The sequence below is a fragment of the Pelmatolapia mariae genome, linkage group LG7 (genome assembly GCF_036321145.2).
Source record: "Pelmatolapia mariae isolate MD_Pm_ZW linkage group LG7, Pm_UMD_F_2, whole genome shotgun sequence".
Classification (NCBI taxonomy): domain Eukaryota; kingdom Metazoa; phylum Chordata; class Actinopteri; order Cichliformes; family Cichlidae; genus Pelmatolapia; species Pelmatolapia mariae.
Window position 1 is genome coordinate 19,668,747 of NC_086233.1, and position 21,951 is coordinate 19,690,697.

At 40.5% G+C, this 21,951-nt stretch overlaps 1 protein-coding gene across 2 annotated transcripts in view; it reads right to left on the minus strand.

Annotated features, from left to right (window-relative positions):
• Positions 1-5,199: 5,199 nt before the first annotated feature.
• The window catches only part of amacr (alpha-methylacyl-CoA racemase), a 58,725-nt gene continuing 41,973 nt past the window's right edge, over positions 5,200-21,951 (minus strand). Inside the window, exons 6-7 of one of the 2 annotated variants that reach the window (XR_010094311.1) lie at positions 12,034-12,784; positions 5,200-5,264 (exon numbers count right to left, since the gene is read on the minus strand). Coding sequence is in view for 1 of the 2 variants with exons in the window: in XM_063478310.1 (XP_063334380.1) it covers positions 12,375-12,784 (410 nt within the window). In the remaining variant the exon portion in view is untranslated. Of the gene's footprint in view, positions 5,265-8,005; positions 12,785-21,951 lie in introns of those variants that run through there. The other variant, XM_063478310.1, reaches the window with a different exon arrangement.

Genomic DNA, 21,951 nt, shown 5'->3' on the forward strand with positions numbered 1-21,951 from the left:
GTTTCTTTAATAGTCACCACTCTTTTAACCTAAAAACAAACAAATAGAAAAAAGGCCGTTTGGAAGCGCTGAACTCTTATAGTGAGTCTTTAAAAAATTCATATAAAGGACAAGTGCCAGTTAAAATACGCGTCACGTATGCTTTGAGCTAATATGCCGACATTTATGTTTATCCGAGGATGCCATGTTAAGAGAACATAGTTTTTTCTCTAATTTACCCTCTAGACATAATAAAACATGGTTTAATTACTGAGGGTGGAACAATTAACCCAGTGCAAAAAGACTTCCAGTCCTATGGAAGTATATGGGAAAACAGCTTTCTGTCATGACCTCCACAAACACTTTCCTGTTGGGTTTTTGGTCTCAGTCCATCTTTTTGGGACTGCACGCTCATTGACTAATGAGTTATCGATCACAAGTCATCAGCCAATGAGTATGCGGTTTCAAAGACAGACCAATCCTTTCTCATCACATCCAGTATTTTTGCAACCAAGAGGGAGCAACTGAAAAAAGAAGAAGGGTTGAAAGGCTTTAAACCAGGACTTCAGAAACTAGCAGCTGATGCCATGGTCTTCTTTAATGCTTTTGGGTCTAAAAATTTACCCGAACAACAGTACAGGAAGTGATTTAAAAAGAAAATCTGCCTAAACTTGATTAGGGCTAAGTCTGTGATTCCTTTTGGTCAGCAGATAAGTGATGACACAGGCAGAGAACTATGTACTGCTTCATCTCAGCTACTTCACATGAATGGACTGGATCTCTTGACTGTGTTTGTGGTTTTGGTGCTCTTTGGAGCACTTTTCAATAGAAAATAATCACTAGTATACTTCCTGATGTGTGATTAATTTTCCAAAGAGAGAAATATGCTCTAGAGAGAAATTTCATGTTGTTTTTTTTTTCATAGCTAACTGTTTTAAACATTAACTTACCATCTCATAGTTGCCTCTTTAAACTACCGAGAGATCTTCGAGAAATGATGAAAGGATTATCACTGTGCTACACACTGACATTCTCATTGTTAAATAAAGGCATAATTCAAGGCACCCATCCATCTATCCTTCAGATCATTTGTCAGTGTGCCAGAAAACATCAAAAATATATCAAACACATCTGGAACTTCTTACTGATGTTGTAGAGCTTGAATAAATTCCAAGCTTTTGATTTCAATCATGAATAATAATTTTTAGATTATTTTAGTTTGACTTTAGGGTAAAAATTGGTCGTGATCAAGAGTCACTTTAATGGGCTCCAGCACAATGCAACCTACTGTTTATATGCACTGTGTGACAGAATATTAATAACATGGATCACGAAAAAAACAAAGCTTCAGGCAAATGTGTTATCCAAACTGAGGATAAGATATAATTCATCATTAATTTTCCATTAATTGGATTGGCAGTGAGCCTACAGGAAGCCACCTGAAAGGCTGGATTAAGGGGGTGATTAATGACCTGGCTGTGATGGCTTAATTACAGCCGTCACACGCTTGCCTGGATGCACTCACATGGTGAACCATGGCCTGAAATGTACAAACTCTTTGCCGGCTGTGAATGCTGTGGTAGTGTGTTGGCCAGAATTGTGTTATATTCCCTCTCCTATGTCTAAAAATACCTAACAATGTCATCTTGTTAAGTTTATTCACCGTAAAAGAGGTCAGGGCCAAAGCTTCAGCTGCATGTGGTTATTTTGTGCTATTTTGTAAAGTAAAAGTGTGGATAGGCTATAACTGAAGTACTGCCAGTGTCATTCAGTAACATTTTGTTCAGACAGTTCAGGAAGACAGATGTAGGAGTAAATTTCTGTAATCTGTGAACTTTAAGTACGACTGTGCCCTTTAACGAGGACCATCTATTTCATCTTGGGGGGGGGAAAAAACCATCCCCAAATTCATCAACAGCTTCACTACTACAAGGGTAAAACTTCAAAATTATGCTGATTATGTTTAAAGTAAAAAAGTTCAAGGTGTCCGGGATATGTTCCAGTTGATAACAACCAATTATGAATTAGGATGAATATGCCTTTTTTTCTTTTTTTAAATTCGAGATAAGAACTAATTTAAAAGAAAGAGGGAAAAAGGTTTTCTGTTAATGTAATAAATGTATGGAATAATACCAATGATGATTTTAATTTAAGTGGCACTTTCCAGTTTAAATATATGTCAGTTAAGAAAACTACAGATACTTGATTTATTTAAAATGAATATAATTGTGAAATACTGTTTTCTGCATTGTCAGTTTCTGGTGGCTAAACATTGCATTATGTATGAGAGGTAGGCACAGATACGCTGTTTTTTCCGGCTTCACGCTTTCTGTCTGAAATATAGCTGCTCTTTTTTCCCCTATTTTGGAAAATACTCCTTGATGTGCTATAATCAGACAGAAATAAAACGAATGGATGAAGCAACCTTAGAATGTATGGATAAGAGACACTTGTAATAATTTTTCAAGATAATAAATCTCTTTAGCCCCATCACCAATTTCTTAAAGATTCTTTAATTTAACTTTCACCTATTCAAAACTGGAAATTACAGAGTAAGAAGTACTTTTATAATGATGAGTCAGTAAATACTGACAGCGATGAATCTATTAGAATAGTCTGTCTTGGAATCTGATGTATCTATGTGACCTTTATTTAAAAAGCCATGCTCGACAGCCTTTGAAAAACGGAGACAGGCTTTAAGAGCAGATGAGACTTTAGAACCTCCACTGCACAACTGATGCACTGAGTGAACTGGTTTGCTTTAAATGACTGCTGAAAACTAATTATATCAGCATCTCCTCAATCCTTTATTTTACTCTTTTTGGAAATATTTTCTATATGATGTATCTATAAAATTCTATATGTTTGACTACTGGAACCACGTACACTTATATATAATGTGTGGTTTCATTCAAACTCTGAAGCACTTTGTACCTCTGTGTTTTACAAAAGTGCTATACAAATAAAGTTATTGTTAATGCAAAGGCTCCTCAAAGCACATGCTATGACGGACGACTCGTACATTAAACCGTGAAATCACAAGGGGCTTGTGGTTGACTACAGAAGTACTTTCAGTTAATCAAGTGATGGTGCATGTGATCCCTTGGGGTAAAGGTGGGAGCAGTCAGACGTAGGAAGTGAGAAGAAAAAGGTCTTTTTCTTTTTCTAATGAATGCTACTTCCGGCAGCTCCCTTATGTACACAAGGGGTCATCATGGCAAGCAGCTCCACATGTTTGATTTGACAGATTTTTTTTTTTTTACACCAGATGCCCTTCCTGAGACAATGCCAAAGGGACTGGTTTCACTTTGTGGGATCAAACTGCGGAGCCTTTGTTTTTTTAGGTGAACATGTAAACCACTACACTGTAGATCCACTTTCTTTGAGACTGCTCATACTGACATACACATGAAGGTGTCCTTGACTACATTGTGCATATGATATCACTTTATAGATTAGTTTGTGTATGTCATGTTCATATTTAGAATAGACAACCAATATATCCCAATATTCAACTTTATGAATGCTGAAGTGATACTTAATAAAAAAAGATAAAAAAAAGAAAAGAAAGAAAGATCTAGCCTATTAGAAAAAGAGACAGATTCACAAACTAAAGCATCAAGACTTCTAAAGCATCTGAAGTCTGAGGAACAGCTCAAAATGCTGCAAGGCAATTAAAATCCTTATTAGAGACTTATTTTTCCTCTTCTTTAACTTTGAAAACCCAAGTCTAAAGTTACCTTGCTAAACCCCATTCCTGCTTTATAGTAGAGACATCTGATGTAAGCATTATGGAGTCTGTGTGGGCATTAAAAGAACTGTAATAGACATTCTAAATACAAAGCAGTTTTCACGATATAGTTGTGGTCAGAGCTGCAGATACACTCAACAAGGGCAGAAATGTCATGGTAATTTTGAGCTTTTAATGATTTCTTTGAACTGTTCTTTTCCCAGAGTGGAAGGATTGTACAGCATACATCTTTAATAGCTTTAAAAACAAGAATTAGATGTAAAAGTTTGAATTTATTTTAGATTTTCTCCAATCCACACAGGGTCAAAAGAGAGTTGAAGGTGGGGCTTTGGGAAGGCCATTCCAGAAGTTTAATGTTAGCCTTTTTTATCTATTCCAAAACACGTTTTGATGTGTGTGCCTTGATGATAAGATGGCGCGGCCACGTCCAGACGCCTTCCTGATCGCTCCGCTCTGACTATCCACTTTTCTCGTTTTTTACTTATTTTTTTCTCTGGTTTACATTCCAAAATCCTCTAGTTTTATAGTATACAACAGCAGATCACTTTTAAACATCGGTGACAAGGACAAGAAACAGGGTAACTATGTGAGAATGCTGTTTGTTGATTACAGTTCAGCGTTTAACACAATAGTGCCCAGCAGACTGTTCACAAAGCTCAGGGATCTGGGACTCAACAGCCGTCTGTGTGCATGGGTGTTGGACTTCCTCACTGGCAGAACTCAGGTGGTGAGGGTGGGTAGGTGTGTCTCCGACAGCATCGCCATCAACACAGGAGCACCACAGGGATGTGTCCTCTCGCCACTGCTCTACTCCCTTTACACTTCAGACTGTGTGGCTACCCACGGCTCCAACACCATTGTGAAGTTTGCTGACGACACAGTGGTGTTGGGCGCCATCTCCAACGGCAATGAGGCGGCCTACATGGACGAAGTGAAGAATCTGGCATCATGGTGCCAGGACAACCACCTCCAGCTGAATGTCGGCAAGACCAAGGAGCTGGTGGTGGACTTCAGAAGGAGTCAGCACAGAGACTACAAGCCCATTATCATCAATGGAGCTCCAGTGGAGAGGGTGCAGTCCTTCAAGTATCTTGGTGTCCACATCTCCTCAGACCTGACATGGTCTTCCCACATTCAGGTCCAGACCAAAAAGGCTAGGCAGCGCCTGTACCACCTACGACAACTGAGGAAGTTCAGGGTCTCTCCAAAGATCCTCAGGATTTTCTATACAGGCGCTGTGGAGAGCATCCTCACACAGAACATCACATCCTGGTTTGGGAACAGCTGTGTTAAGGACCAAACAGCTCTCCAGAGAGTGATCCGTACAGCAGAACGCTGCTGCAGGATTGCTCTCCCCCCGCTTCAGGACACCTACACCAGGAGATGCCGGACTAGAGCAGCGCAGATACTGAAGGACCCGTCCCATCCTGGCAACAAACTGTTCCAACTTCTGCAATCCGGTAGAAGTTTCCGCATCATCCGGGCAAGGACAGAGAGACTCAAGAGGAGCTTCTATCCCCAAGCCATCCGGGCCCTAAACACACACACACCCGCCCTCTCACATCATCTATAATTGACTGAGACAGGACTCTCTTCCAGACACTCTAAACCCACCGGCACAATGTACATTTCAAATTCCTTTAATTTTAAATATGTTTATATTGTCTTCTGTAAAATAGTCAGATTGTCTATTCTTATTTAATTCACTTGGTGTACAGAATTCACCTGCTTGCTGCTACTACTGCACATTCAGCTAATGTATATACTATATATATATAATGTTCTTCCTCTACCCCCCCCCCCCCCCCCCCCTTTCTTTTGCACATGTCGAGGAGCGTGTCAGGTTGCATTTCACTGTGTGTTATACTTGTATAACTATGCATGTGACAAATAAAGAACCTTGAACCTTGGTGGAGCACCCAGTTGCATCCAAGTTTTAACTATTAGGCTGTTGATATCAGGTGAAGCTAAAATTGGAGGTGGTTTTCCTTCATTGTTCCATCCAAATTGTGCAATGTACCAGTACTACTGGCAGCAAAACAGTCCCAGAGCATGATGCTACCACCACCATGCTTACAGTTGGTACAGTGTTCTTACGTCTCACTTTTCTTCTTCTAAACATATCTCTTGTCATTGTGACCAGATAGCTCAATCTTTGTCTCGTCTGACCAAAACACTTTTCCTCAGAAGGCATTTGGCTAATCCACATGCTAAAAATTTTAATCAAGCTTGACAGTGTTGACTTCAAAGCAGGAGCTTTTTTCTTGGTCAGCACCCTCTCAGTCCATGGCGATGTAAAACTTGCTTCACTGTGGACAATGATGCTGGTTTTCCAGCAGTTTCATGACAGGGTTAAGCTTTGGTGTTTCCTGGGTTGTTCCTGTGCATGCTAAACAATTTCCTTACATCTGAGGGTGACAGTTTATATACATCAGTGACATAACTGAATAACTTGTATTTATGTACAATTGTTTGCACTGATGGCCTGCAGTTGTGTAGAAATGGCTCTATTAAGCTTTTGGAACTGCCAAAGCCATGACATCAAGCCTACTGAAAATTTGTGGATTAAATTTTTGACATGTAAACAACTGTACTGACAACAACTGTACTTGGAACGGCTACAGCTCAAGCAAAGCATCCTCATAAAGCCTCCTCATAGCAGATCACTTGTTTTTCTCTGTACATTATAACAGCTATAGTTAAAAAATCGCAGCATTATTTTTGAAGTCATTCTCGCTTTGCATTATTCCTTAAAACTTTTGACAGTCCTTCACATGAAAGCGTGTTTAAAGGTAATCCCATGATGCAAGCTCACATTCAGTTGCCCAGTATTTGACCTGACATGATGAGAGTCAGATGTTTCAAGTCATAACGCAGACATTCCTCACATTCTTACATGTCTCAAGGTCTTACACTGCAGCACAATATGTAATAGTGCATGCAGAAACAAGTAAAAAGTGACCAGGTAAACAAAGCTGGCAACTCTGCTATTGTTAGATGGAGGGAAACACTCAGTTGTAAAGAGCCAAAGATTATGTTAGCTTTACTGGGAAGTAGTGGGAATGTTGCCAGTCTATAAAAGCCCACCGTGACCAAAGGTTTCTTAGTGTAGTGCTACATACTGAGGATATATAGATACTGTACACGTGGCTCAGGGAGGACTCCTAATTAGGGCATACTACAATCAGTTTCCACTATTTTTCCAGGATTTTTTTTTTTAAATTTGATTTTGAATGCCGTGGATTCCAGGTCATCATCATCTTAGAGGTAAACATTTCAGCTCCCTGACTACGAAGAATAAAAAATGTCTGTCAATAAGGAGCAAATGAGAAAACCTTGATTTCTGAAGGACTGACCTTAAATCTTTGCACACTTCTGCTCTCTCTCAATCAAATGACATTCGTCCTTGCTTACATGTATTCCCAACGCAGCCAATTATTTTAAATATAAGGTGAGTCATTAAAGCTTTGCTAACTTTGCAGACATTAAAGCACACCGCTCGGCACACTGGGTCACTGTTACTTCTAGTACTTCCCTGTTCTGTCTTTAAAGGATGCAATCACAGTGGAATGATATATACTGTACAGACAGACGTGTTGCAATACTCCAGGGAAGAGGAATATGTTTGCATTTTAAAAAGGCATCGTGGAGGTGTTTGCCAACTTTCGATGAAGTCGGTGGGAAAAAAAAGACTGATTTACTTCAGGAGCAAAATCATTCAAACCTTTAGCAGCACCAGTGGGCTGCAGTGAAGTGATGCAAATATGCAGCAAGATGACTGAATAACTTGTGATGTACAAAATGTTACAGATGAGAAAAGAAATGGAAGCTCCTAAAGAATGCAATATCTCCTGTGAGGATTTCCTTAGCCTTCTGTATGTGTATTTTAAAATTTTCAGCTTCTTAGGAAATACTTTAGGGAGCCATCTGTAATAAGACTGTAATATATGCACACCTACACTATTTGTTTTTTTAATTTTTAGATTGTTGTGAAACTATGTTTATGTTTCATTTATGTTTTCAATCCTCTGGAAACTCGTTAGCACTTTTAATATGCATGACTAACAACAGCTATGAGTGATTGCAAGTATTTATGAATATGTAGGGAGGGAAGTATCTCACTTGCACATCTTTTCTTTGCTTCACCATCTTCTCTGCTGAGCATATTGGGGCTCTAAAATTTAAATTTAAAGGTCTGTATTTATTAGTAGTGGGCTTTAAATAAATATTTAATAATATTTCTGAGATGTTACTGACTGTCTCGAGGCATACTAAACATAACTATGGTAATTTCTCATGTTCTTCCATATCATTTGTATTTAGGTAATGTACTGTTTACTTGTTCTCTTTACATAACTACAAGGTTAGTCAATCAATCAAAAACATAGATACATGCATGCATGTCTATGTAACTCTTATCCAACATAGGGTCACAGGGGGGCTTGGGCCAGGTGGCATGGACACATTGGTATTTAAATGATGCTCAGTTGCTTCTAAGGGGTCCAAAGTATGCCAAGAAAATATTCCCCACACCATTACACCACCACAATGATGAACCATACAAAGCAGAATTGATTTTTACATCAATTTCTGACCATTTCCTGCAATTCAAGACTCATTGCAGCAGGCAATGCGTTATCATTCTTTCACTGTCAAATTGCAGCCATTTTTCTGTTCTTATCTAACAGGAACAGCACCCGGTGTGGTCTTCTGCTGCTGTAGCCCATCAGTTTCAAGGTCTGAGGTGTTGTGAATTCACAAATGCTCTTCAGCATACATTGACTGCAATGAATGGTTATTATAATCTGGCCTCTGGCATCAACCAAACATTTTCACCCAAATAACTGCCACTCAGAGGATATTTTCTCTTTTTAGGACCATTATCTTTGAACTTTAGAGAGGGCTGAGCAGGCAGCCAGCCTGCCGGGTCAGCCGTTTCTGAAATACCAACATCTGTGCTCTGTTTAAAATCACTTAAATCAGCTTCTGTCTCCATTCTGATGCTCAGTTTGAACAGGTGACTGGCTAATTAGATTAGGATTAACAAGCAGCTGAACATGTATACCCAATGAGCTACTGAGTAATTTATTTAGTCAATCTGAACCATCTTCAAAACCTCCTAACTAGAGCTTGCAGAGTTGCATTTGTAGCTTGCAACAGAGATATTGGTAAGTGACTTTTTTATTTTATTTTTTTTGGCCTGTCCCGTTTGGCTCTTTTGCCATCAGAATTATTGTCTAAAGGCGAAGAAAGATGCCCAACGGATTTACTTTACCAAATGGACCATCCCAGCCTTGCCGTAATGGTCTATTTGATTCACCTTTTATTGTTTATTTTATTTTATTTTAACCTGCTAAATACGGGACAGACTTGACGGGGGAAAAGAAAGGGGAGAAAGAAAGAGGGAAAGAAAAACAGCGGGGAAGAGGGACGGGGATAAAGGGCAAAAAACAAAAACCAACAAAATAAGCAGACAAAAAATACATATATCAATCACCTGGATCACCTGTTGAGAAAGAAAAAAGAGAAAACAAGCAGAAGAAAAAAAAAGAGCAACATAATAAACAACATCACGATGATCTATGGGAATATAACAGTAAATACTAAATATTAAACATTATTGTGCAGCACGTAAGATCGACAGCGCACAGTGTGCTTTGAGGTAGGAGCCAAAAAGGGTGTAGTTTGTGTGTGTGAGCACCCGTGTGTACACCTGTGAGCATGAGCGCACTTGTATTTAAAAGGTTCCTTCATGTAATGATCTGCTAGAGGGTGTGGGGAGCCATAGCCCCGTCCTCCAGGGCATGAAGCGGGTATGGAGGAGATCAAGACTCCAGACATCCAGAGGCCCTCAGAACACAAGAGACCAAGGAAGACCAACAGAGGGTCAGCCGCGCCACTATCCCAGAAAGAGCTGAGGAGAGCCCCAGATGAGGGGTCACTCAGCAGCCGCGGAGCAGAAGCCAGGGGGGGTTGTAGTGACGTGCCCGTGAGCTCCGCCGGCAGCCAGCTGTGCCAGAGTGACCGAGCCCCAGGCTGAGAGGCTGAGGGTACCCCACCCCCGAAGTGGCCCGAGCAAGCCCCAGGCTCCAGGCCCCGACAAGCAGCCACCAAGGAGTGAGCCGGTGTGTACCTGGACGCCCACCCCCGGACACAAAGAACCACCAACGCACCGATGTCTGAGGGCGTCTGCCACTGGCAGGGGGAGTGGTGGGGGGAGATAGGCCTCCATACCTTGGAGGGCCTGAGATGTCCCCAGAGAGGTGGCGTCTGATACCCAACCTGACATATAGACACAGACATACAGGCACACACAGATACAAACATCCATTCCCACCCTCATGCTCTCATATGCAATTACTCAACACTCACCCAACGTGGAGACAGACATAAACGAGACACTGTACACACAATCACACTCCCCAAGCGTACTCTATACCCCAGGTCTAGGTACCCTTGCACCTGGAGGGGGAAACTGCACCCAGACCCAGGTAGTGTTACCCTTTTCCCTGGGGTGGAGAGAAGCAGACCGCCCCGACCCCGCAGCAGCAGGGAGGCCCCACATTCCAGACCCCAATCGGACGGCCAACTCCTCCTCCTAGCCCCCCTGCTCCAACAGGCCGCAGAGAACGGGGGTGTGTGAAGACTCCAAACCTCCCTCCGCCCGCTCATATGTAGTGTTGATGCATGTGTGTTCTAAGGTGCATTTAAAACCCAGGAGGGCATGGAGTTACCTGCCAGAGTGCAGCAGGTAAGCACATAGCCCCTCCTGATAGCCCTCAATGTCTACGTGTATTTAAAATTGAGAGGTGGGCAACAACGCCAGGGGTGAGGTTGTACACCCTGATGGTCTTTTGGATTCCGTGTAGCATGCCCACCCCCAAGATCCTATATGTATGTGTTATGAGAGTGTGAGTAATGTGAATGTCTAAGTTGTGGGATAAAATTGAGGCACAGGCAGCCAGAAGGGGACGGGGGGGGGGATGCCTCCTCTGCACCCTGGTGACACACCTTTACCCCAAGGCCCTGCATGTGTGGGTGATTGTGGTGGAGCGGGAAGAGGGAGGCAGCTGGAGATGGGGAGGGAAGGAAGGGAGGGGCAGTGACCCCTCCCTGGGGCCAGCTCCCCCGCTGACCCCAGTAGGCACCCCCATACTCTGCAACCCGCCAGGGAAAGGGGGCCCAGGCCCATCCGGACCGGGGCCCAGTTCAGCAGTGCCGCCTGGCCCCACAGAGCCCGGGACAGCCCACCCGACCCCTCCACAGAGAAAACTGCACCCACCCCGTCATCCACTCATCTTCCAGACTACACAAGACAATAGACGCCCAGGCTGAGATCTTCCTCCACCTCTCCTATATCTCCCCCTCCTGCAGAGTGAGTTCCTGAAGAGAGGAGACCTCCTGCAAGATAAGTGACTTAAACTTCACTTACACGAAAAAGGACGAAGTTGCCTGTCAACATAATCACTGCAGTAGTTTTACTTTCACTTTGTAGGCGTAACGTTTCCTGTCTCTGAAATGTGCAGTTAGTGCAACACAAAAGTCGGATCTACTGAATGTTAGACACAGCTCTCCATGTTGTTTTGAAAAGTTAAGCCTATGGAAGTCCCTCAGAACTTCATTCTTTCAATTAGCCAGCAGGGGGCAGCTCCTCTGGATATAAACAAGCCTAATGCTAATTGAAAACTTCAGTAAACAGTTTACCGATGAGTCACGATCACTGGTTTCTGATCTCATTTAATACAGCTTGACATTCATCGTGTAAATTATGGCCTTCTTTAGAATAAAAAAAATGCAGGGTGAGCTTTGAAACCCCAAGCCAAAGTCTTGAAAAGATTATTTTAGTGGGTGACATCATGTCTGGCTACAACCATTTTTTCTAAACAATCTGTGTGTCAGAATTAGCGCACACAAATCAGAAGCTGTTGAGGGAGAGCAAAACAACAACAAAAGTCTGATTAATTTAATGTTATTGGCACTGCTGAGCTTTCAGGAGATATCCAATCCTCTTTTGCTATGTATGACCATTGCTCACCCTGAGCTGGATAATTTAGCAGATATCAGTAGTTTATGATTAATAGAGTAGTTGTGCTTTGCAAAAAAAAATTTTTTTCCAATGTGAAACACTCACGGGGCAACAATAGCACAACAAAATATATAAAAATATCAAAGAACAATGAATGTAGCTATTAAAATTAGCAGCTACTGATCAACTGATGAACATACCAAAACCACATATTCTGAGGACGTCTTGTCCAATCAACACTATTAGGCAGTAGAAATGCATAAAAACCTTTGTTTACCTTGTACACAGCAGCCTCCTGTGGCCTTGGAGAACAAATTTAAAAGGTGGAGGTTAAGCAATATTTCAAGTTCTTGAGGTTGAAATCCTAGCTTATGAAAAGAAAATAATAATTTTCTTAGTTTCTCTTTTATTTTGATTTCTTCACAGCTGTGTTAGACATAATCTGAATGGCAGATCTTCACTCAAATGTGCTCTGCATGTAGCTTTGCTTTATCCAAATCAGTTGTTTATATCCAGTATGACAATCACATGGTTAATTACTGATTCCTTCAAATCTTAAAAGGTGGTGCCACTGTGTGATTTTCAAACATTTATAACTTGACTTTTTTGATTGTTTGTTTACAGCTTTGCCTTCACAGCATTGCACTCTATGACTCCTGCTGACAGCATCTGGTTTATCTGTGAGGATGTGAAGCCGTACTCCTGTAGGACCTCAGCCGTGTGTTCTCCAATAACGGGGTCGGAGGTGAGGCAAGGCTCAGCAGGAGTGCGAGACAGAACCGGGGCTGGTCGGGGGCTTTCTTCCCCACTGGAGTCCTTCATGAAAGAGCCTCTTTCCCGGTTATGTGGGTGTGAGCTCACCTGGTCGAAAGACAACACAGGTGTAACACAGGCACTAGTCCCATCAAAAATCTCTGACCACTCTGCCTGGGTCTTTGAGGCAAAACGCTCTGTGAAGATTCGTCTGAGCTCCGGCCAATCATCAAAGCTCATCTGAGAAGGCAACTCTCCAGCATCCAACTCTAAGCCTAGAAAGAAAAAAAACACAAACACAAAAAAACTTTTTATGACCCGAAAGTAATATCAAGTTAAATAAACTTCAGTTTAATAAGATGGTGCAGAAGCAGCCAACACGTTCATCTCAATATGGGTTGTTGATTTTGCTGAAGGTCCAAGTTGGCCACATGATGTAATCATTTTAACCACTCGTTACTGCTCTACTAAATATAGAATAATGACTCCATGTGCAGGATTTAAGCACTGACTTTTACATAGCAGTTTTTTTCTGTAATTTCATATTTCTCTTTCAGCCAAATACAGAAGACAGGAGTGATCAGCAGTGCAGTATTTTTATATAATGAATACATAAAGGTACATTAACATATATATAGATATGTATATACATATACATATCTATATGTATATAAAGCTGCTGGTCATGATATCGGTTTGGAAATGTGGTGAGAGGGAAACATGTATATCAGCAGTCCCCAACCCCCGGGCCTCGGACCGGTACCGGTCCATGAGTCATTTGGTACCGGGCTGCGAGAGTTGAGGCTCAGGTGTGAAATGTATGGTTTTCAGGGTTTTTATCGGTTTTCAGCGTTATTTTGTTATCGTTTTTATCGTTAACTCAGTTTTCCTGGGTCTTTTCACGTGTGTTATGATTAAATCTTCTTTTTTTCGGTACCGGTACTAGTTTTATTTTGTTGTATTTATCCGCGACACCTTAAAGGCCGGTCCGTGAAAATATTGTCGGGCATAAACCGGTCCGTGGCGCAAAAAAGGTTGGGGACCGCTGATGTATATGAAACCAGGAGATGTCCTTACTGAATCATCAGCTGAACAGGTGATGGAGAAACAGGTTTACCTTTTATGTGACATGAATGAGTTGAAGGGAAGTTATGAACTGTTTCTGAGAGACAAATAACACCAGGGTCCTTTTCTACGTAGCTGACAGCTGGTAACTGTGCAGGGGCGGGTCTAACAAAGTTTTGCCAGGGGGGCCAGATAGGGCATTACCAGGGAAAGGGAGGCACAAACAATACTTTTCTTTGTTATTTCATTTAAAATGACTAACTTTTAATAAATAATTATCTGAATCTTACAACCAAAGTGGTCATCTGATTATATGTATAGAAATCCATTATTGTATATAGTAACTATTAAGTCTAATATACATCCTAGTAAGCTATAGTACTTTTTCCTTTGGGAAGGTACCATCTGTGCAGTCTGCAATTCTGTTAAAGAAAGATGTTGAATCTATTTAATTATTGTAGAAAAATAATTGATTTCTGTGCATTTGTTTTACATGTGCATCAAATTAAAGTTGATTACGTCGATTAAGCATCATGAGGTGGAGGGTGGGGGGTGGGTCCCTAATATTTTTGCTGGGAGTTGGCAACCCTATTAGTTAGGTTGTTTAATATTTCTGCTACGTACTCTTTAAGATACCAGAATAGGGAGGATGGTGCAGCTTTAAGTTTATTAGATTGATCAGTTTTGCTGAACTATAAAATATTTTGGGTGCAGTGTATTTTTTGCATACAAGTATAACAGAATAGCTTTAGTGTTTTGTTTTTTAAAACTTGAGTATGAACTTATACAAAATGCAGCAACATATTTATAAAAAACAGTTTTATTGATTAAAAAACACACTATATCGGATTCATATCGGTATCGGCAGATATCCAAATGTATGATACGGTATCGGTATCTGACATAAAAAAGTGGTATCATGCCATCTCTAATATATATATATATATATATATATATATATATATATATATATATATATATATATATATATATATATATATATATATACATACATATGTTAGGGCTGCCACGATCGTCGACGACTAATTTAATAGTCGACGCGTCGTTTGAAGCTTTGTAAGATCCCAGAAGACGCAGGAATAAGTAGTAGGATTTAAGAGTGTAATAACGGACTGAAACAGAAGATGGCAGCACTGCATGTACAAGGATGCCAGCTGCCGTTAAACCTCGAAGAAGAAGAAGCAGTTTCCGGTATCGTAGCTGTGTCCAAATTCAGGAATCGCATCCTCCTGTGCCCGCATTTGTAGGCCAATTACGTTACAGCGACACAACGAAGACTGTCCAAATTCGAAGACTCCAACAAATGCGGCCGACAAACGCGCCCTTCATTTCCCGAGATTTGAAGGATGGGTCGGGTGTATACTTCGTGGCCCAACCTATCCCAGAATTCATAGCGCGGCCCTGCTCAGTTTCCAGCAATGGCGGCAGCTAGTTAGTTTTAATATTACTCTTATTATTCTTTCTTTGTCACGGACCCGGTTCCGGGGACTCGGGGTCCGTGAACAGTGTGGACCTTTAGTATTATTATTATCATTATTATTATTATTATTATTATTATTATTATTATTGTGTGTTGTCTGCACTGCCTCTGATCTATCCTCATCTGTATGTAGGCAGGTTTGTGTGTGTTTGTGTGTTGCTGTTTCTGTGGCCAAGTTACAGGCATCTTCAGGCCTGAGGGGCGTGGCCTAGCTCGAGGATTGGCCACACCCGAAGCCCTTGCCACACACCTGCTCCTCATCAGGGCTCGTCGGTGGAACTATTTAGAGGAGTGATGGAGCTTCCACCGACGCGGGATTATTGCGTTTGACTACACGTCAGTCTTCTAGCTCGTAGGAAGTGTGAGTGTATGCCTGCTAGGATATAGTGTGTTAACGGCTGCCTCTATTGTTTTCCCTCAGGAGGAATGTGGAACGAGAGAGAGCAGTGAGCACGAGGAGTGCTCGAGACACTGGAGCAGAGAGCACTACACGGGGACTTTTTGGGAAAGAAGACACTACACGGGAGTCAGGGACACTAGGGGATTTATTGTTGTTTACTTCACCACCTTTGTAAATAAACACTGTCGCATTGAAGAGTCCGGCGTTTGGGTCCTATTTCCCCATCTCCCCACGGTCTGCCAGCTCAGACCGTGACATTCTTGGTCACAAAATAAACGTTTAACATATTTTCAGGCGAGAATGGAGCTGTGTAAACTTCAAATATCTGACTGTGGAGCTCAGCGAGCGGGAGGAGCCCGCCTCGCCGACTGTGGAGCTCAGCGAGCGGGAGGAGCCCGCCTCGCCGACTGTGGAGCTCAGCGAGCGGGAGGAGCCCGCCTCGCCGACTGTGGAGCTCAGCGAGCGGGAGGAGCCCGCCTCGCCGACTGTGGAGCTCAGCGAGCCGGAGGAGCTCAGCGAGCCGGAGGAGCTCAGCGAGCGGGAGGAGCCCGCCTCGCCGACTGTGGAGCTCAGCGGGCCGGAGAAGCGCGCACCGCCTGAGCTGGAGCTGCAGGGGCCGGAGCTGCAGCAGGAGCAGGAGCTCGGAGAGCGAGAGGAGTGCCCGCCATCGAGAGAGGGGCTCGGCAGGCCGGAGGAGCGCGCACAGCCATCGAAGGTCGGCGGGCGGGAGGAATCCGATCAGTCTACGCGGGGGGTCAGTGTGCAGGGTCCACGTCCAGCGCGCCCTCCACACCATCCACGTCCAGCAAGTCCACGTCAGCGACCAGCGCGTCATCGGCCATGTGCCACACCTCGCTGTTGCTCACTGGAGCAGCGCCGCCGCCACTGGACCCGGGGCAAGCCGCCGGGGAAGCAGCAGTGCCGCCGCCGCCGCCGCCGCCGCCACTGGACCTGGAGAAGGCCACCGGAACCTTTTCGCCGCTGCTACCGGACTTGTGGCAGGCCGCCTGAGCTGAAGCTTCGCCGCCACTGGATCAGTGGCAGGCCCCCTGAACTGAAAAATAAACGTTTAACATATTTTCAGGCGAGAATGGAGCTGTGTAAACTTCAAATATCTGCTCAGTTTATCAAGACACCACATATTTTCAAAAGCGTGCCGACGTTTTCGGAGACGTCTGTTACCCACCAGCTCGATAGCTAGCCGGGGTTCAAGGCTCATTAGAGCCGGTGACAAAACCGGACTCCCGGCAAATCGTTTTCAAAACCACCACCACCTTCGCTACTCAGGTTAAACATGATATATAAGTCACTTAGATAACTTAAAAATGTTATTGTTCGGCTTTTTATAGTATTTTATTTGTTCCTGAGTAAATCGGTTTGGCTGAGATTAAAGTTATTTCATATATCATTTCTAAAGTTTTAGAATATATAATGTCCATGAATTTTAACATAGATGATCCTACAAAAAACTGGTTGGTGGACTCCCTATATCCAACTTTATTATGTGTGCCTATGCCAAGAGGCACACATATTACTATTCGTCGGATTTATTATTATTATTATTATTATTATTATTATTATTGTGTGGATGCCCTAAAAGGGCTTCCACACTATTGAGTTCCTGTTTCTCTTTATTCTTTATACTTTATTCTGGTTGCTTCCGTACGTTTTTTGCCGTTTAACTACTTCCTCAGTTTTCAGCCGATTTTCTCAGTTCAAACTCTAAACTGTTCTGCTATTTCTGCTAATGTGTGCTATGACTTTTGGTGTTTATTACTATTATACTTTTTAAAATATTACACTTTTTTCCTTTAATTTGTCCCATTGAAATAAATGGAAATCTTCAGAAATTCTGCTAAAACTTGCTTGTTTTTGAAACTTAACTACTTCCTCATACTTTCACCTAGAAACTCCATTCAAACTTTAAAATGTTCTCAGATTATTGGGCTATTCCTGTATGATTCAGCTTTTTCAGATCTTTTACCATTTTAATCTTATACCTCTTTAAGTTTTCAGTTGCAAAATTGTGATTTATTAGAAAATACATGCGTTGTTATCGTTGCTATGCAATTAACTCAGAGTGTGCACTTGTCCTTTCTGAATTTTCTCTTCATGTCTGAACAACTTCTTGCTACTCGCTCAATTTCCACTCAAGCCCCACAAATTATACATCAAAACGTAGGTATTTTTGCTGGCTTTCAGAAAATGTGACTATCATTGTTGTGGGATTTATAGAATTTTTGCAAATCTCCTCAGAGCAACACAAGGTCTTAAAACGCTCCATAGAAACTGAATGGAGAGTTTGTTCAAAATCACCGCTGGATTTCTCTAATGACAGGCATTTTCAAATCGTCATATCTCCTTAACAAAACAAAGTTGAGACATAACGCTTGTGCCAATATATCGTCAGACACTACTGATGCACACAATTCAAGAAGTTTATTCTCACCTATTACCGTTCTGAGATGAGTTACACTTGTTTGAGGGTAGGAAATTCGTCATTCGCTCAGATTTCTTCAGATTTCAAACTCTGGAAATGGGGCACTTTTTTCTCTCGTCATATCTTTTTGATGGATTTCCAGAGAGACCTGAAAATTTCCATGACTGTTCACCAAAGCCTGCTGTTTCTTACGGTGAAAGAATCATTTTGATGCTCCATATAGATTTAGAGTTACAAAACGTTGTTTGAGGGCAAGTCAAGGCAGTTTTGCTTTGCCTCTACTCAGTTACAGTGTATTACAAGTCATATATCTTCTATAATTTATATTTTATCTCTGAATTATGAAGACCTGCAGATTCCCCCATCTCTTCTGAACAAAACGGTGTCAGAATGAGCGTTCTAGCCCCTACGGTTAGGAAATGATGGCCATTTGTTCGAGGGGAGTCCTGAATGTGAGAAATACACTGAAGAAGACTCCTACTTCTCTCTGTGTCTGTGTGTGTAAGTGCTGATTACAGCAGGTGCAGCCAATTTAGCTGACCTAGATATACCAAGCCCAGAGTCTTAACAGCCACTGCTCCCTTTACTCTCTGTGTATATGTGTGTGTATCAATATTTCTCCCATGTTAAAGTATTACTCCTCCATAATAGTATTTCTGCTAAATCAAAGTACTTCTACTACATCTTAGTACTTCTGCTCAATCATAGTAATTCTGGGAAATCATAGCATTTCTGCCAAATCATGGTATTTGTGCCAAATCATGGTTTTTGTGTCAAATCATGACATTTCTGATATGTTATAGTATTACTACTAGGTGGAGGTATTTCTGTTATGTTATAGTATATGCGCTGAATATAGTATATCTGCCAAATCATAGTATTTATCCCAAATCATAGTATTTATACAAAATTACAGTATTTCTACTAAAAAGTAGAAATAGTACCTTTTAGCAGAAATTTCTGTCAAAAGATATTATTTATGTTAAAACATAGTATTTCTGCTAAGTCATAGTATTTGTGCCAAATAATAGTATTTGTACTAAGTCATAGTACTTGTGCCAAATCATAGTATTTATACCCAATCATAGTATTTCTGCCATATCATCGTATTTGTGCCAAATCATGGTATTTTTTTGCCAAATCATGTTATTTGTGCCCATTTAAAATTTCTGTTATGTTATAGTATATCTGCATATTATACTATATGTGCAAAATCATAGTATTTATAGCAAATCATAGTATTTGTGCCAAAAACATAGTATTTCTTGCCAATTCATAGTATTTGTGCCAAATCATGGTATTTGTGCCAAATCATGTTATTTGTGCCCAATTAAAATTTCTGTTATGTTATAGTATTACTACTAAGTCGTAGAATTTCTGTTGTGTTATAGTATATCTGCTGATTATAGTATATTTGCCAAATCATAGTATTTATAGCAAATCATAGTATTTGTGCCCAAACATAGTATTTCTTGCCAAATTGTAGTATTTGTGCAAAAACATACTATGTCTGCATAATCACACTATATCTGTTATGTTATAGTATTACTACTAAGGCATAGTATTTCTACCAAATCAAAGTATTCCTTCAAAATCATAGTATTACTGCAATTTCATAGTATTTGAGCGAAATCGTAGTATTTATGCAAAAACACACTATGTCTGCAAAATCAAAGTATATCTGTTATGTTATAGTATTACTACTAAGGCATAGTATTTCTACCAAATCAAAGTATTCCTTCAAAATCATAGTATTACTGCAATTTCATAGTATTTGAGCGAAATCGTAGTATTTGTGCAAAAACATACTATGTCTGCTAAATCACAGTATATCTGTTATGTTATAGTATTACTACTAAGGAATGGTATTTCTACCAAATCATAGTATTCCTTCAATATTATAGTATTACTGCAATTTCATAGTATTTGAGCGAAATTGTATTATTCGTGCAAAAACATATTGTCTGTTAAATCACAGTATATGTGTTATGTTAAAGTATTACTACTAAATCACAGTACTTCTGCCAGTTCATAGTATTTGTACTAATCATGGTACTTGTGCCAAATCATAGTATTTTTTGAAAATCATAGTATTCGAACCAAAACCTAGTATTTGTACGAAGTCATAGTATTTCTTCTAAATCATAGTATTTCAATCAAATCTCAGTAGTTCTGCTGAAACGCAGTATTATTGCCAAATCATAGTATTTGTACTGAAACATAATATTTCTGCCAATAAGTGTATTTCTACTAAAGCATAGTACTTGTGCCAAATCATAGTATTTATGCCACATTGTGCTAGTTGTGCAAAAACATAGACTGTCTGCAAAATCATAGTATATCTATTAAGTTATAGTATTACTACTAAGTCGTAGACTCTCTATTTTGTTATAGTATCTCTGCTGAATACAGTATATGTGCCAAATCATAGTATTTATAGCAAATCATGGTATTTGTGCTAAAACATAGTATTTCTGGCACATTATAGTATTTGTGTAAAACCAGAATGTCTGCAAAATCATCATATATCTGTTATGTTATAGTATTACTACTAAGGCATAGTATTTCTGGTAAATCATAGTATTTCAACTAAATAATAGTATTTCTGCCAAATCATAGTATTTGTTTCAAATCATAGCATCTGAACCAAATCATATTATTTGTACCAAAAGATTGGATTTGTACAAAGTCATAATATCTTTTCTAAATCATAGTATTTTCAAAAAATCTCAGTAGTTGTGCTAAAATGCAGTATTATTGCCAAATCATAGTATTTCTGCCAAATCATAGTATTTGTACTAAATCATAGTACTTGTGCCAAATTATAGTATTTGTACCCAATCATAGTATTTGTGCCATATCATCACATTTGTCAGTTCAACTTATTTAACTCTTCTCAACAGCCCAACACCTCTTCTTCACCCCGTTTCAGCGGAATTGTGAGTTTTTTCACCCCTTTTCAGCACAAATTCCAGATTTTTCAGGTGTTTTCAACAGAAATGTCTTTTTTAGCAGACATTCTGCTGATTCACCTGTTTTCAGTGCAACTACTTCTTTACCTCTTTTCAGTAGAAATTCTGCTGATTCACCTATTTTAAGCAGAATTTTCAGCCTTTCACCTCTTATCAGTACAAATCTCAGTATCTTCTGCTAATTTCAAAAGAAACCTCTTCACCACTCCTCTTTTCAGTACAAATTTGAACTTCTTTACCCCTTTTAAGCTGAATCTTTGCCTTTCCACCTCTTTTCAGCAAAAGTTTCTGTTTTTTCACGTGTATTTAGCAGAATTTTTCAGTTTTTTTACTGCCATACAACTTTTTGCAGCTTTTCACCTTTTTCAATCATTTTCAGCAGACAGCTTCAGCGTTAAGGCATCCACACAGCATTTTCGCAGGAAATGCAAATTTTTCTAGTTATTCTTCAGTTTCCGCCTGAAATTTTGCAGCGAATCTCGCCTCGCAGTTTTGAGACAAGCTTCATATATGTTACCTCATTTTGTGCGGCTGGATCAGGAATGGTGTGCTATGACTTTTGGTGTTTATGACTATTATAGTTTTTTAAATATTAATATTTTAGTGAAAATTTTCCCGCGCTTCTCTGCCAAACAGTTTTGACAATAGGGTTACATATGTTAGATCATTTTGTGCGGCTGGAGCTGGACTAGTATGGTATACACTTTTGGTGTTTATGACTTTTATAGTTTTTTAAATATTAATATTTTAGTGCAAATTTAGAAAGATTCTTCTTTTGGCGCCATAGAAACAGACTTCATTTGTGGTGTGTTGGCTCCATCTTTTGGTCCCACTGATACAAATTTCAAACTTCATTTGTGGTGTGTTGGCTCTCTCTAGTGGTATGCCGGGAGTAGTACGGCCTGTCTACCCTTATTTGGATTACCGTAATGATGACAATATCAACGGTGCGCACAGCGTCGCTGCTTTCAGGAGCCATTGGAATTTTTAAGGTTGCGCAAATCATTCAATAGTTACGGTAATGCTTGGTGGAAAACTCAATATCCCACAATTCATAGCACGCC